Source organism: Martes martes (assembly GCF_963455335.1).
Source record: "Martes martes genome assembly, chromosome: 13".
Lineage (NCBI taxonomy): Eukaryota > Metazoa > Chordata > Mammalia > Carnivora > Mustelidae > Martes > Martes martes.
Genome location: NC_137901.1, coordinates 40,445,207 through 40,459,301, shown reverse-complemented (window position 1 = coordinate 40,459,301; position 14,095 = coordinate 40,445,207). Strand labels below are relative to the sequence as shown.

At 41.4% G+C, this 14,095-nt stretch overlaps 1 protein-coding gene across 1 annotated transcript in view; it reads left to right on the top strand.

The window, feature by feature from the left end:
- The first annotated feature begins 3,298 nt into the window (after window positions 1-3,298).
- The window catches only part of DSG2 (desmoglein 2), a 60,877-nt gene continuing 50,080 nt past the window's right edge, over window positions 3,299-14,095 (top strand). Inside the window, exon 1 of the mRNA XM_080820926.1 lies at window positions 3,299-3,402. Within this exon, the coding sequence (XP_080677052.1) occupies window positions 3,364-3,402 (39 nt within the window). The 5' untranslated portion in view covers window positions 3,299-3,363. The remainder of the gene's footprint in view (window positions 3,403-14,095) is intronic.

Here is a 14,095-nt window from a genome sequence, read left to right as displayed (position 1 = left end):
TCACACTATGTAGCGGTATTTCATATTTCCTCTTATAGCTATATACCTTTTATCTATAGCTGTCCTGTTAGTAAGCCTCCTGATCATAAGGACCATTTTTTTTAAAAGATTTTATTTATTTATTTGACAAAGAGAGATCACAAGTAGGCAGAGAGGCAGGCAGAGAGAGAGAGGAGGAAGCAGGCACCCTGCCATGCAGAGAGCCCGATGCGGGACTCGATCCCAGGACCCTGAGATCATGACCTGAACCGAAGGCAGAGGCTTAACCCACTGAGCCACCCAGGCGGCCCATAAGGACCATTTTTATGTTGTAATGGCCATACATTATGATTTAGATATCAGAAATTGCCCAATTTAGCTCTCATCTCTTTGACATTAATTCTAATACATGCACTGAGATTTTCAGTAGATTTAAAGGGTCAACCACCTATCAATCTATCTCCCAAGAACTCCTGATGCGTAAAGTGTTCTTTGATGCTGCAACGTGTCAGGAGTAAGGAGCCAGTGATAGTAGATAAAGGACACATTAGTTTTTGTTTCTACAAAATTTTTATGTTTTAGGTAATATTAAGAGATGACTCTAATAAGCTAATCACTTGAAACTTATTCTCATCTGTGTGTATGTGTAAACCAAAGTATTATGGGAAGCATAACTCAGGTAGGTATTTTGAATATATCTAGACATTAAAGTTAATTATTTGCACAAAGTATAATTCAAACTGATACATTGTTAAGTACATGTTTTTGTTATTTTTTAAATAAGTACATGTTTTAAGAAAAGTACATTTACCATAATGTTCAACTAATTTAGGGGGAAAATCCTGTAAGTTAAATCTTTAACACCTTGTTAACACTCAATTTATTTTAAGGCACTCAAGTGCTTTGTCGGTAATGGTATTTGCTCCTATGTACAGAGATTTATGAAATAGATTTACTCTCATGCCAGGAGAAAGAAGTCAGGAGCTAGAATACTAGCTGTGTTTCATTTGACTCTGAACAACTGCCTTTAACTCAATGAGTCATAAGTTTCAGAATTTTTAAAGGGGAACTATTTTAAGAATGACATACAATGGTACTGGATAATGCATGTATTCACACCTTCTCTCAAAGCCTTGGAGTAAATGTCTTATAAAAGAATACAATATTGATGGGGCGCCTGAGTGGCTCAGTGGGTTAAAGCCTCTGCCTTCGACTCAGGTCATGATCCCAGGGTCCTGGGATCAAGCCCCGCATCGGGCTCTCCGCTCTGTGGAGAGCCTGCTTTCTCCTCTCTCTCTGCCTGCCTCTCTGCCTACTTGTGATCTCTGTCAAATAAATAAATAAAATCTTAAAAAAAAAAAAAAAGAATACAATATTGAAACTGACTTTGTCAGCCTCTGAGGGAGCTGAACAATCCAACAGAAATAAATTTGCTTTAGCTATTTCTTATTCTGAAAGCTACAGTTATGTTCATTACTAAACAGAAACCAAACTCTCAACAATGAGGCATAAATACTTGCCCATAGGACTCAGGTACAAGAGCACTAATTTTAGGTAGGATTTATATACAGTCTCCAGGGCTGATTTGTGAAAGTGTTTTGGTAAAGCCTGCCTTGTTTATTTAGGACTTTTCCCAGAGTGATGGGGGATGAGAATTATCACCAATGTGCTACCACCCACATCTAGCTCAAGAGAAAGGAATGGAAACTAGAAGACATACTTGTCTCCTGATTTAATTATGCACCCAATGCTTAAGAGTCTCCCTGGTATTCAGCACTGTTCTAGGCACTGGAAACACAGTGGAAAACTAAACACACTCTTCCTAGAAAGTTAGTCCTCTGCTAACTTAGTCACTAACACTTAAATAATACTAGGAGAGAAGTCACTCAACAGTTAAGCCCTAACCAAACAGAGGAGAGTATGGTTTTCTCCATTCAAAGACGGAGTGGTCCTTGGCAGCTAGGGAAGAAAGGGAATAAAGAGGAGATGCCAAATCTACTGGACCTGAAAAACTGGCAAGATAGATAGGGCTGGGGAGAGAAGGGTAGGATAAACTGGGAGAGGAACAGGAGGGCACTTTTGACCACAGAAGGAACTCTGCTATTGTGTTCAAATTGAATGCCAAACTTCTCTTTCTAGCAGCATACCACATCCTTTATACTTTTATAGGCTCTTCCACTACGCCAACAGCAATAGTTAACCTTTCTTAGACGTTTCCTAGCCTGGTGCTGATTCCACTGTCTCTGTTTAATTAAGAAGAGTTCAACTTAACATTTACACTTGCAATTGTATTACTAAAAACTACATTTATTGAACCTGATGTACTAAACACCGCAGAAGGCTTCCCATGGATTTTCTGGTTTAATCTTCACAACAGTTTCCATGTTGGGTGCTATTAATCCCATTAAACAGATCTGGAACTAAGGCACAGAAAGGTTGTCCCGGTCACACAGCTAGTAACTACTGGAGCAAGGATTCTGACCTCTAGTTATTTTTTGTGTAAGAGATTTTGTAAAACATATCGAAGAGTCTATCTTCCCCTTAACACCCCTAGAACATTCTCCTACCTGTGTCTAGTTAACAAGGAGTCAAAGGACTGTCCCTTTAGATCACCTGTGATTTTTCTGTTTCTCCCTTAACCAGATAAACTGCAAACCTGTTGAAACCAATGAAGGGGCCTTGGGAAGAACCGAGAAGCCTTCACGGAGCCAGCCACCTAAATCCTGCTCCAGAACCCGAGCTCTCTGAAAGCAGGCCCAGGCTCCTCTGGCTGCAGTGAGGACACAGGTGTCCGCGCCACAGTCTCCTTGGCGCCACCTGAGCTCCGGGCCCGCGCACATTCACAAAGCGGCCTCGGGCGGCCGGGGGCGCTCGCTGGACACCGCAGGTCTGGCTGCGGAGAGCAGGCTTTGCCCTTGGGCCGGGGCCGGGGTCGGGTGGCCCGCGCTGCTCTGGGGCAGCTCAGGCCGAGTCCCACCGGGTGACCCAGAGCCTCTCTTAGTCCCGGCCACTCTCCTAAGAGGAAGGGATCGGGAAGGACGGGACGGCTGGGCGGGGCCTGCCACCCAAAGTCCCCAGCCAGGGACGTCACGGTCCCAGGTGCGTGTGCGACGAGGGGCGGGAGTCCACCGCGCGCCTCCCTCCTCTAAGGAATTCCCACCTCGGGCGCCAGCAGCTCGGGCCGGCTCACGGTTCCATTTTCCTCGCGGGGGCCGCACCTGGCACCGCGCCCCTGGGTAGGGCGGCGCGGCGGCCGCGAAGAGCGGCCCTCGGGGCGGGTGCTCCGGGGCGGGGCCGGGGGCGCGCTGGCGGGGACGCGGGGGAGCCGGCGGTGAGAGCAGGGCGAGCGGCCCGAGGCGAGGGCGCGCCTGAGGCGGGGGCGCGATGGCGCGGAGTACGGAGAGCGCCGCGCTGCTACTCCTGGTAAGTGCGGGCAGCGGGGACGCGGCGCCCCGGGCGGGCGAGGACGAGGGCGCGGGCGGGCGCCGGGCTCGCGCCCTGACCTGTCCGCCTGCGCCTGAGCGGAGCCCGGCGCCGGGCGCTCCTTCTTTGTGGCCCGAGGTGGGGAAGGGCTGGGCAGGCGGTGGCGAGCCCGAACCTCGAGGCTTCGGAAAAGTCGCTGGGTCTCCGCGGGCGTGTGGGAACCCGCCTGAAGTTCTGCTTTGCTGGCCGCCACACTCCGGCCCTAGCGCCTCTTCTGGCTGTGGTCCGTGGGTGTCGTGGGCCCGGAGCACCTTCCCTGGAGATCCCGGCTTTGTTTGCAGTCTTCTCCCTCCGACGGGCAACATGGACGCAGGGGAGACAGCGGCCGTGCCTTCGTGCGGGTTCGGGGCGGTTCTCCGCCGTCCGGTCCGCGTCGGTCAGCCGGAGAAACCCGAGAAAGGCCTTGATTCCTAGACGGCAACAAAGGGCCCCAAAGAGGGTTTTCTAAAAACGCACCTTACAGAGTTTAGTTTTGTTGTTCTTGTTGTTGTTGTTGTTAAAGCCACGTTACTGTCCAAATCACCCACATAAAGGTAGTTTTAACTTAAAGTTCACAAAGTTGGTGTTCTAAAGCTGTTTCCGGGTGTTAAAGATAGTAAACATATGTAATAGTTAGAAGATTTTTTTTTTCTTCATTTTAAAAGGTGACAAACCGAAGTGCGGAGCCACAGTCACGTTGGATTTTCAGACTTTATTAACGAAAAGGGCTTGAACCACTGGAAAATAGTGTTGGGTCTCTAGAGCTACATTTCTTATGCTTGGTTTCAGTGTTCCGATTAAATTTTAATTATCTTTTCTCTGTTTGGTAAAGGAATTGCACATGGCTAAGAAATGTATGGGGCTTTGCTAACTGGGTTTTGATAAAGTGAGTTATTCTCCTAATGTAAGTGCAGGCTCACCTTCCTGAGACTTAAATATGTTGAGAGATTAGATACAAAGTCATACTCAGTTTTCTTACATAATGGTTAAAATTCATTAAAAACAACACAAGTTCATTCTCTGTATTTAAAGTTCTAACTTCCGGGACACCTGCAGGGCTCAGTGGGTTAAGCGTTTGTCTTGGGCTAAGGTCACAGGTCATGATCCCAGGGTCCTGGGACCCAGCCCCCAGTCGGGCTCACTGCTAAGCTGAGAGTCAGCTTCTCCCTCTGCCTGCGGCTCCCCACTGCTCATGCTCTCACACTCTGTCTCCCTCTTCCTCTCATAGAAATAACATCTTTTACAAATTAATTAATTAATTAAAGTTCTAACTTCCGGAAGGGTACCTTCTCTCTCTCCCAGAATTGCAATGGAGGGGGGAAAAAATACATACACACACACACACACACACACACACACACATTTATTTATTTAATAGTATTAATATTAGTTAATTATGTTAATATATATATTTTTCCTGTTTTGTGTATGTGTGTATATCACAGGAAAAAAAAAGATAACTAATCCAATCCAGGAATTTTAGTGAAGTCTCACTGGAATAGCATAATTAAGACCTCCAGACCTTTGGCACACCGGTTCATTTTTATGCTCTGTTTATCCATTTCATTTTGCTGAAGTCATTGAGGTAATTTTCAGTCAAGTTCATTTTGTTAATAAAACTTTACTATGACGGGCCGCTGGAATAATAGACCAACTAATTCCCTCATTGTGATACCTCTTGGCTAGGTAGGATACCAACCTAACATAGCACCTGGCTTACCCTGAGGGTTAAATATTAAATTCCTTTCACATAGGAAAAGAACTGCCTTAATTCTCAAATGGTATACCAAGCAGGCCAAGTCATGTATATTTTTGAAGAAATAGCTAATAATTTTTGCATATTTTCTGTTTTAGCAATCCAGTATTTTTACTCTTATCAGGCAATAATTGACTTCTTTATGAAGTGATTATAACTAACTGAACTGGAACAGATTCTAGACTATTCTTTGTATTTTCTGGTGTTTTTTTTTTAAGATTTTATTTATTTATTTGACGGACAGAGATCACAAGTAGGCAGAGAGGCAGGCAGAGAGAGAGGGTAAGCAGGCTCCCTGCTGAGCAGAGAGCCTGATTCACCCTCGATCTGACCTGAGCCAAAGGCAGAGGCTTAACCCACTGAGCCACCCAGGTGCCCCTGTTATGCTTTTTGTGATATAAATTTGAGTATGTTTATCTTTGGTCAAAGAACAATGGACAGTTCTCCATTCCACCCCCCACCCCCCAACCCCTGCCCGGCCGGGTGTTTGAAGTTGAAAGTTTACTCTTTGGTTAAGAATGGAAAGCAACTCATCTGTCAGAAGGAGTTCTTGAGGAAATGAGTCTTTTTTTTTTTTTTTTTTTTAAGGAAATGAGTCTTTTATAGAAGGGAATATAAATTGTATTCTGTATGGGTCGGAGTTCGGTTACAGATAACAGAATTCATTCTAGCTAGTTAAAGCAAGAAGGGATATATTTCAGGGCACTAAGTTGATTGTGTGAGTATAGAAAGGATTGAGGAAACAGACTTCATTTCGAGTTGTCAGTAATGACTTCCAAGCCACACAGCCAAACCCAAGCACTTAGGGAGCTGCCGTCTCTCCTGTGATCAGAAACCACCACTGCCAATCCCACAATGCAGAAATTGCCATGATCTGGATGCTACTTTTGCTGCCAGGTCCAGAACCATGCCATATTTACTAGGCTTGCCAGCATGCATATAGCTTCTGCTGCACTTCCTTCTTCCAGATCTTATGTAAAAGCTGATTGATTGAACCTAAATCACGTTTAGAACTTTAGCTGCAAGGGGATCTAACCTGTGGTCTTTAGCTTTTCTTTGCAGTTCAGGGAGACACACAAAGAAGGAGATACTGAGTGGCACCCACACAACTATCACACAGTCATTTAGGCCAACTCTATCAAAATGGAAAATAGAAACAACTTCATGACAGTCTTTCCTCTTCAAAAGTGTTTTACCTGAGACCTACCCACTACCAAATGCTCCACAGATAGAATTCAGAGAGTCCTTAGACATGGCTGGGAATAAATTACATATCTATGTTTACTAATCTCTATCTGAAATTTAGCATTTCTTTAAATCATGAGTGTAAGAAAGACACTGCCTTAGCATTAGCAGTACCTGTGACTTTGTCACAAATATTGTCATGTCATGCTACAGTTACCTGAAGATACCATTTGTTCTCATCACTAATAGACTTCTAAATCTTACTGTTAATGTGTTGATAATGAGGAATGATGTCACTGCATCGCAAATTGGTGTTTCTTAAATTCTGACCATTTCAGTGTAATGGAATTCATTCATAATCCAATGGTTTTTTTTTATTTTATAAATTTCAAAATATTATTCTGAAAAAGGGTCCATAGGCTGCTAAAGAGGGCAGACTGCTAAAGGTGGGGGGGGGGGGATTTTCTGATGGTTGACTCCGTCTTGCCTTTGACTAATTAAGCTTGTTTTTAAAAACCAAACTACATTTTAAGGATTCAGTGATAAATTGTATTATGAACAGTTATATCTACTGGTGTATTAGTTTGCTAGGGCTGCTATAACAAAGTACCAAAAATTGGGTGGCTTAAAACGGTAGACATTTATTGTCTCACAGTTCTAGATGTTAGAGGTCTCAAGTCAAGGCGTCAGCAGAGCTATGTTCCCTCTGAAATCTGTAGATTTTCTTCCTTGCCTCTTCCTAGTATTTGGCGGTTTGCCAGCTATCTCTGGCATTCCTTGCCTTTTAGACACCTCACTGCCATCCTCCAGCCTCACATCACATTCTTCTTATATCTCTTCTTACCACCTTACCTATGCACATTCATTTGGCCTAATTCTACCCAATCCTAGACATGCTTAATGAACTAAATTAAAATCCCCATGGTTGAGGTCCAGAAATATGTATTGATAGAAACTTGGCAGCTAATCTAATTATCAGACAGGTATAAGAGTGGGAATTACTGGTCTAAATTTTACAAAACAGTTTAATCATGAATGAGGCATACACATATTTATATGAAAAAAAAATACACATTGACTAGGGATTTTTTTTTAAACTGCCAAATTATAGAAAAATCAGAAACCTTAACTGAAATCATAAATGAGCTTTAGATCAATTTGAGCATTTCTTAATTATAGCTTTTTTTTCCCCCTGTTTTTCAAAGTGCCACAAATTAAGAGCTGAATAACTCTTTTCAAACATATAGTCCATATATAAGAGATTATTTTCTTAGTTAAGGTTATCTTAAAGTATCAATTGTATACCACATATGACTTTGTACTATTTTTGTTTACTTCAAATTATTAAAAATTACTGAGATTGTTATTATATGCAAAGCTTAGTGATTAAAGTAAAATAAGCTAGAATATCAGGATTTATATTGTAGTCTAACGGTAATATGGTAGTGCTCATAAGAAGAGGAACTATGTAGAAACTAACCATATAAGACCACTGTTGAGTAATGCCTTGCTCAATTTTAAGCATTCTAGACATTGGGAGACCATGAAAAAGCCAGACATGTTCTGCTGTCGTGGTGTTTATGGTCTAGTAAACAAGTAAATGGCTAAATTCCAATTGGGTTATAGTAAGGAGAGTAATGATAAAACAACAGATAATACCAGGAAGCCTACAGAAGGAGCTCCAACACTGAACATCCCAGCCAATATCTGAGAATACTTATAAATTAGTGAGAAGATGACATGAAGAGAAGAAGGGGGAAGAATGTTCTCGGTAGAGAAAAGAGTATATGCAAATATACTGAAGACATGGGTACATGGTTCTTTGGAAGAAGAGAAGGAGTTCATTGTAGGTAGAACATAGAATGTGAGACAAAACCCATGCAGAAAGATGAGTGCAGCCTTCTTGATACCAAGGGAAGCCACAGAAGGCTAATATACATACTTAGGGGGGCTAATAAGGCTAATAACGCTAATAAACATATTTAGGGAGGTGTTCAAATCATTAAGAAAATAAAACGAATTTTGGTTGAGTTGGTCAGAAAAAGGTCAAGAAAGAAGTGATCGTAGTTGACTGGTTAGGAACAGTTTTTCCTCATTTTTTTTTTTTTTAAAAGAGATGTTCCAAAATTTGGGGTGTTGTGATCAAAGACAGACAGAAAAGTCCAGAGAGTACAGTGGAGGGAGGGTTTAGCCTGGCAGGAGGGTTGGCTTGGGAACAATGATTCAAGAAAAATTTGGGGGACAGGGGTTTGGAAGGTGCATTTTGGTTGTCACGAGGCCCAGGATTATGTTGATGTTTAATACTCCAAATCCAGGGATGTTAAACCTCCAGCATTCTTCAGAACCATCAAGAAGAATTGGCTGCTCATGAATATTTTTTCTTCCTGGAAATGCCAATAGCAACCCCATTGAGAAGTGGTGATAGACAAATAGTGAGCTTCTAATGAGGGATTCATCTTACTTATCTCTATTCTCTTTTGAAAATGCAAATATCTCTCATCAGTCAAGTGGGTACTGCCTGGCTGATTGGAGAGTGAGAGGGGAGATTTGGGTAGAAATGAAATGAGAAGAGAGTTCAGGTTCTCCCTATTCTAAATTACCTCCATCCCATTATTCTTTCAAGTTCCCTACAAAGCAAACCAATAAATGAATGAATGAATGAATGAATGAATGAATGAATGAAAGAAACTGGGAGGTGGCAGTGTAGGAAGATCCTGATCCCACCTCCTCCCACAGACACAACAAATCTACGACTGTATAAGGAGTAATTTCCTGTGAGGGGGGCCTAGAAATTAGGTCAATAGAACCTCCACAACAAGGGACAGCAACAAGATAGGTAGAAGAGGACAACCATTGTACAGTCAGTCATATCTGTAATAACTAGTTAAGGAAAGCACAAAATAAGAATATCACATCAAAAACATAAAACGGGGGGCTCCTGGGTGGCTCAGTGGGTTAAAGCCTCTGCCTTCGGCTCAGGTCATGATCTCAGGGTCCTGGGATCGAGCCCCGCATCGGGCTCTCTGCTCAGCGGGGAGCCTGCTTCCCTCTCTCTCTGCCTGCCTCTCTTCCTACTTGTGATCTCTGTCAAATAAATAAATAAAATCTTAAAAACAAAAACATAAAACGGGGGGGGGGGTGCAAAAATGTAGTGCTTTTAGAAAGCATTTAAACTTAAGTGACCACCAACTTAAAATAGATGGCTATGTACATAGGTTGTTGTATATGAACCTCATAGTAACCATAAACCAAAACCTATAATAGATACACAAAAAATAAAGTGAAAAGATTCCAAACAACACTAAAGAAAATTGCAAATCACAAGAGAACAAGAAAAGAAAGGAACAAAGAACTACAAAAACAACAAGAAAACAATTAACAGAATGGCAATAAATACATACCTATCAATAATTACCTTAAATGTAAATGGACTAAATGCCCAATCCAAAGACACAGAGTGGCTAAATGGATAAAAAAATACCAAGACCTGCCTATATGCTGCCTACAGGAGACTGATTCACTTTAGATCTGAAGACACACACAGACTGAAAGAGAAGAGACAGAAAAACATTCAGTGTAAATGGAAGCAGAAAGCAAACTGGGGTAGCAATACTTGTATCAGACAAAATAGACTATAAAACAAAAGGTGGGGGCGCCTGGGTGGCTCAGTGGGTTAAGCCTCTGCCTTCGGCGCAGGTCATGATCTCAGCGTCCTGGGATTGAGCCCCGCATCGGGCTCTCTGCTCAGTGGGGAGCCTGTTTCCCTCTCTCTCTGCCTGCCTCTCTGCCTACTTGTGATCTCTCTGTCAAATAAATAAATAAAATCTTTTAAAAAATTATTAAAAAAACAAAAACAAAAACAAAAGGTGTAACAAGAGAGAGAGAAGGGTGTCACATAATGATAAAGGGGTCAATTCAACAAGAAGACATATTGCTTGTAAATATGCATCCAACACAGGAGTACCTACATATATAAAGCAAATGTTAACAGACATAGATTGGGAAATTGACAGTAATACAATAACAGTAGGGGATTTTAACACCCCACTTATATCAATGGATAGATCATCTAGACCCAAAATTAATAAGGAAACATTGACCTGGAATGATGCATTAGACCAGATGGACTTAATAGATTATTACAGAACATTGCATCCCAAAACAGCAGAAGATACATTCTTCTTCAGTGCACATGGTACATTCTCCAGGGTGGACCACAAGGTAGGCCACAAAACAAGTCTCAGTAAATTTAAGGTTGAAATCCTATCAAGCGTTTTTTTCTGACCACAGTGATATGACACTAGACATCAACGGCAAGAAGAAAACTGGGAAAGACACAAGCACATAGACACTGAAACATGTCATTAAACAAGCATTGGGCCAATTAAGAAATCAAAGAGGAAATCAAAAAGTACCTTGGGACAAATGAACATGAAAACACAATGTTCCAAAAATCTATGGGATGCAGCAAAAGCAATTCTAAGAGGGAGTTTTACTACAATAGAAGCCCACCTCAGGAAACAAGAGACATTTCAAATAGACAAGTTAACCTTACACCTGAAGGAACTAAAAAAAAGAGGGGCACCTGGGTGGCTCAGTCAGTTAAACATCTGACTTTTGATTTCGGCTCAACTCATGATCTCAGAGTTGTGAAATCCAGTCCTGCTTCAGGATCTGAGGTGGGCACGGAGTCAGCTTAAGATTTCTCTCTTCCCTAACCCCCTCTTCAAATAAATAAATAAATCTTTAAAAAAGGAGGGGGAGGGGAAACTAGAAAAAGAACAGAGCCCAAAGTTAGTAGAAGGAAGGAAATAATAAAGATCAGAGCAGAAAAATAAAATAGAGATTAAAAAAAAAAAGAAACTGAGAGCTGGACCTCTGAAAAGATAAACAAAATTGATAAACTCTCAGGCAGACTCATCAAGAAAAATAGAATAAGGGCCCAAATAGAATCAGAAATAGATGTTAAAACCATTACCACAGAAATACAAATGATCACAAGAGACTACATGAACAATTCATATGCCAACAAATAGACAACCTAGAAGAAATGGATAAATTCCTGGAAACATATGGTCTTCCAAGACTGAGAAAGTAAATTGGTACAGCCACTATGGAAAACAGTATGAAGGTTCCTCAAAAAATTAAAAATAGAATTACCATGTGATCTGGCAATTCCTCTTCTAGGTATTTATCCAAAAATACATATGCACCCCGATGTTCATTGCAAGCCAAGGAATGGAGGCGGCTTAAATGTCCATCAATAAATGGATGCATATGTGTGTGTGTGTGTGTGTGTGTGTGTGTGTGTGTGTGTGTGTGTAATGAAATATTACTCAGCCATAAAAAAGAATGAAATCTTGCCATTTGCAACAACTTGGATGGACCTAGAAGATATTACGCTAAGTGAAATAAGTCAGACAGGTTAAGACAAATACCATATGGTCTCACTTATGTGTAGAATATAAAAAATAAAACAGAATATAAAAAATAAAACAGAAGCACTCTTAAAGAGAAAAACTGATGGTTGCCAGAGGAGGCTGGGAGGTTAAATGAAATAGGTAAGGGGAGGATTAAGAAGTACAATCTTCTGGTTACAAAATACACAAGACTTTATTCTCTACCCTGTACATAGAGAATATAGTCAATAATATTGTAACAACTTGTATAATGAGAGCTCCTAGTTGCCTAGGCTTGTGATGATCATTTCATAATGTATATAAATATCAAATCACTGTTGTATACCTGAAACTAATAAAATATTTTATTATCCATTATTCTTCAGTGAAAAGTACTTTAGAAGTTAAAAATAAAAACATTAAATTCAATTGCCCTTATCCACTCTCTCATCTTAGAGATCTGCTCTCTTTAGACCCTAAAAATGCTAGCTGAAAAGTTATGTAAGAAACCTAAGTCATTCATCATATTTTAATACTGTTAATCAGCTCTTCTTTCAAATATCTCCTTTCTTTGCTTCCATAATACTCTACTGGGAGTTCTGTCACCTCTAGGAAGCTGCAGTGTCTCTCACCTCCTTTTCCAGCCCAGCACTGTAGAGGGGCATGCTATACACACATCACCGGAGACATACCAGATATGAGTGGGAGGCAGGGGAGGTGCCGAGTGGGTGGTAACAGCTGAGGCTGGGAGAGTGATGTGTTTAGGAGAGAGTGAGTGTAACCCTTGCCACCCTTTGAGCCATAGTGCTTTCCTCTTTACTGTCTAATATCTTTCCCCAGGATCTAAGCCTAGCATGTCTACAAGCTATGCTCTGAAAATTGCGTCCCTGTAGCCACTCAGACTTAAAATTTCAGTATCTCTGACAGCTTCCCCTTTCCTCCACACACAGGGCATTGCCAAGGATTAGTTGGGTCCTCTGAAAGGTTCAGCTTTACCCATCCATCCTCCTGCCATTACCCTATGCTTGTCCTCATGCTATCTCCTCTGGCTTATTACTTTAATGTTCAGACTGTCTTTCATCTTACACAGTACTGCCAGAAAACTTGCTGGAGCTCTAGTGTTAGAGCATCCGTAATCAGAAGCTGTCAGTGAAGAATCTTAGCATAACTTTTTGTCCTTTTCTTTTTCTACTTGCGGCCATAACATAGTCTAGGTGCCAGGCTGCCAAACTTCTTGTTCATTGCCCTCGATCTCCATGTTCTGGCACATGCTGCCTTTGATACAGATCATTTCCTTCTGCCTCCAACCTGCGCAAACACGGATTCATCTCCCTCTCAAGGCCAAGCCCAGTGCCACTTCCTGCCGTAAACCTCTCCTGATTTCCCTGCCTTTCTGAGCTCCCCAGCTCCCCAGAGCTGTTTTTGCAGCTATCATTCCCACAATTAAGTTTTTCTACCCTACGTTATAGTGATTTAAATGGTTTTTATCTCTCCTACTAAACTGTAAGCTTCAGAGTAGGATCTGTACATTACTTGTCTCTATACTAGCTAATTGTCTAGGACACAGAAGTATTCTTTAAAAACCCAAGAGTCATGGGGCACCTGGGTGGGTCAGTGGGTTAAGCCTCTGCCTTCAGCTTGGGTCATGATCTCAGAGTCCTGGGATGGAGCTCCATATCAAGCTCTCTACCCAGCAGGGAGCCTGTTTCCCTCCTATTTCTCTCTGCCTGCCTCTCTGCCTACTTGTGATCTCTCTCTGTCAAATAAATAAATAAAATCTTTTAAAAAATAAATAAAATAAAATAAATAAATAAAAACCCAAGAGTCAAAGTATCTTCCTGTGTTTGGGAAAGCTGGAATAATAATCTGAACTTCATTTGTTTAAAATAAGTATTTACTGCCCAATTAGTCATCAGTCTGGCCTGAACTTCTTTCTAGATATTGGTTTAATTTCATTACAAGTTAGAATTATTCAAAAGAAAGAAAAGAAAGGAGACGTAAATTAAGATTTGCCTAATTTCACAGGTAACAGTCCTCCAAAAAGATGCATAAAACTTTCTAAAGCCCTTGATTTTCACTTTTTTAAAATTTTGCCTCTATTTATTTAAGCCAATTGAAAAATCCTGTTTTCCACTTCGAACCTTGGTGTCAGCTGTTGCCTCACTGACCGTTGCCATCTAATGGTGAAAAGGGACAATCTGAAGCTCTTGGTTCTTAAACTAGGGAGGGTGGGTGGGAATCTAGTTTTCTTCATTTTTTTACTGTAATTTTCAAGACTATATTACAGGAAAAAAAACCATCATTTTTGTCTATC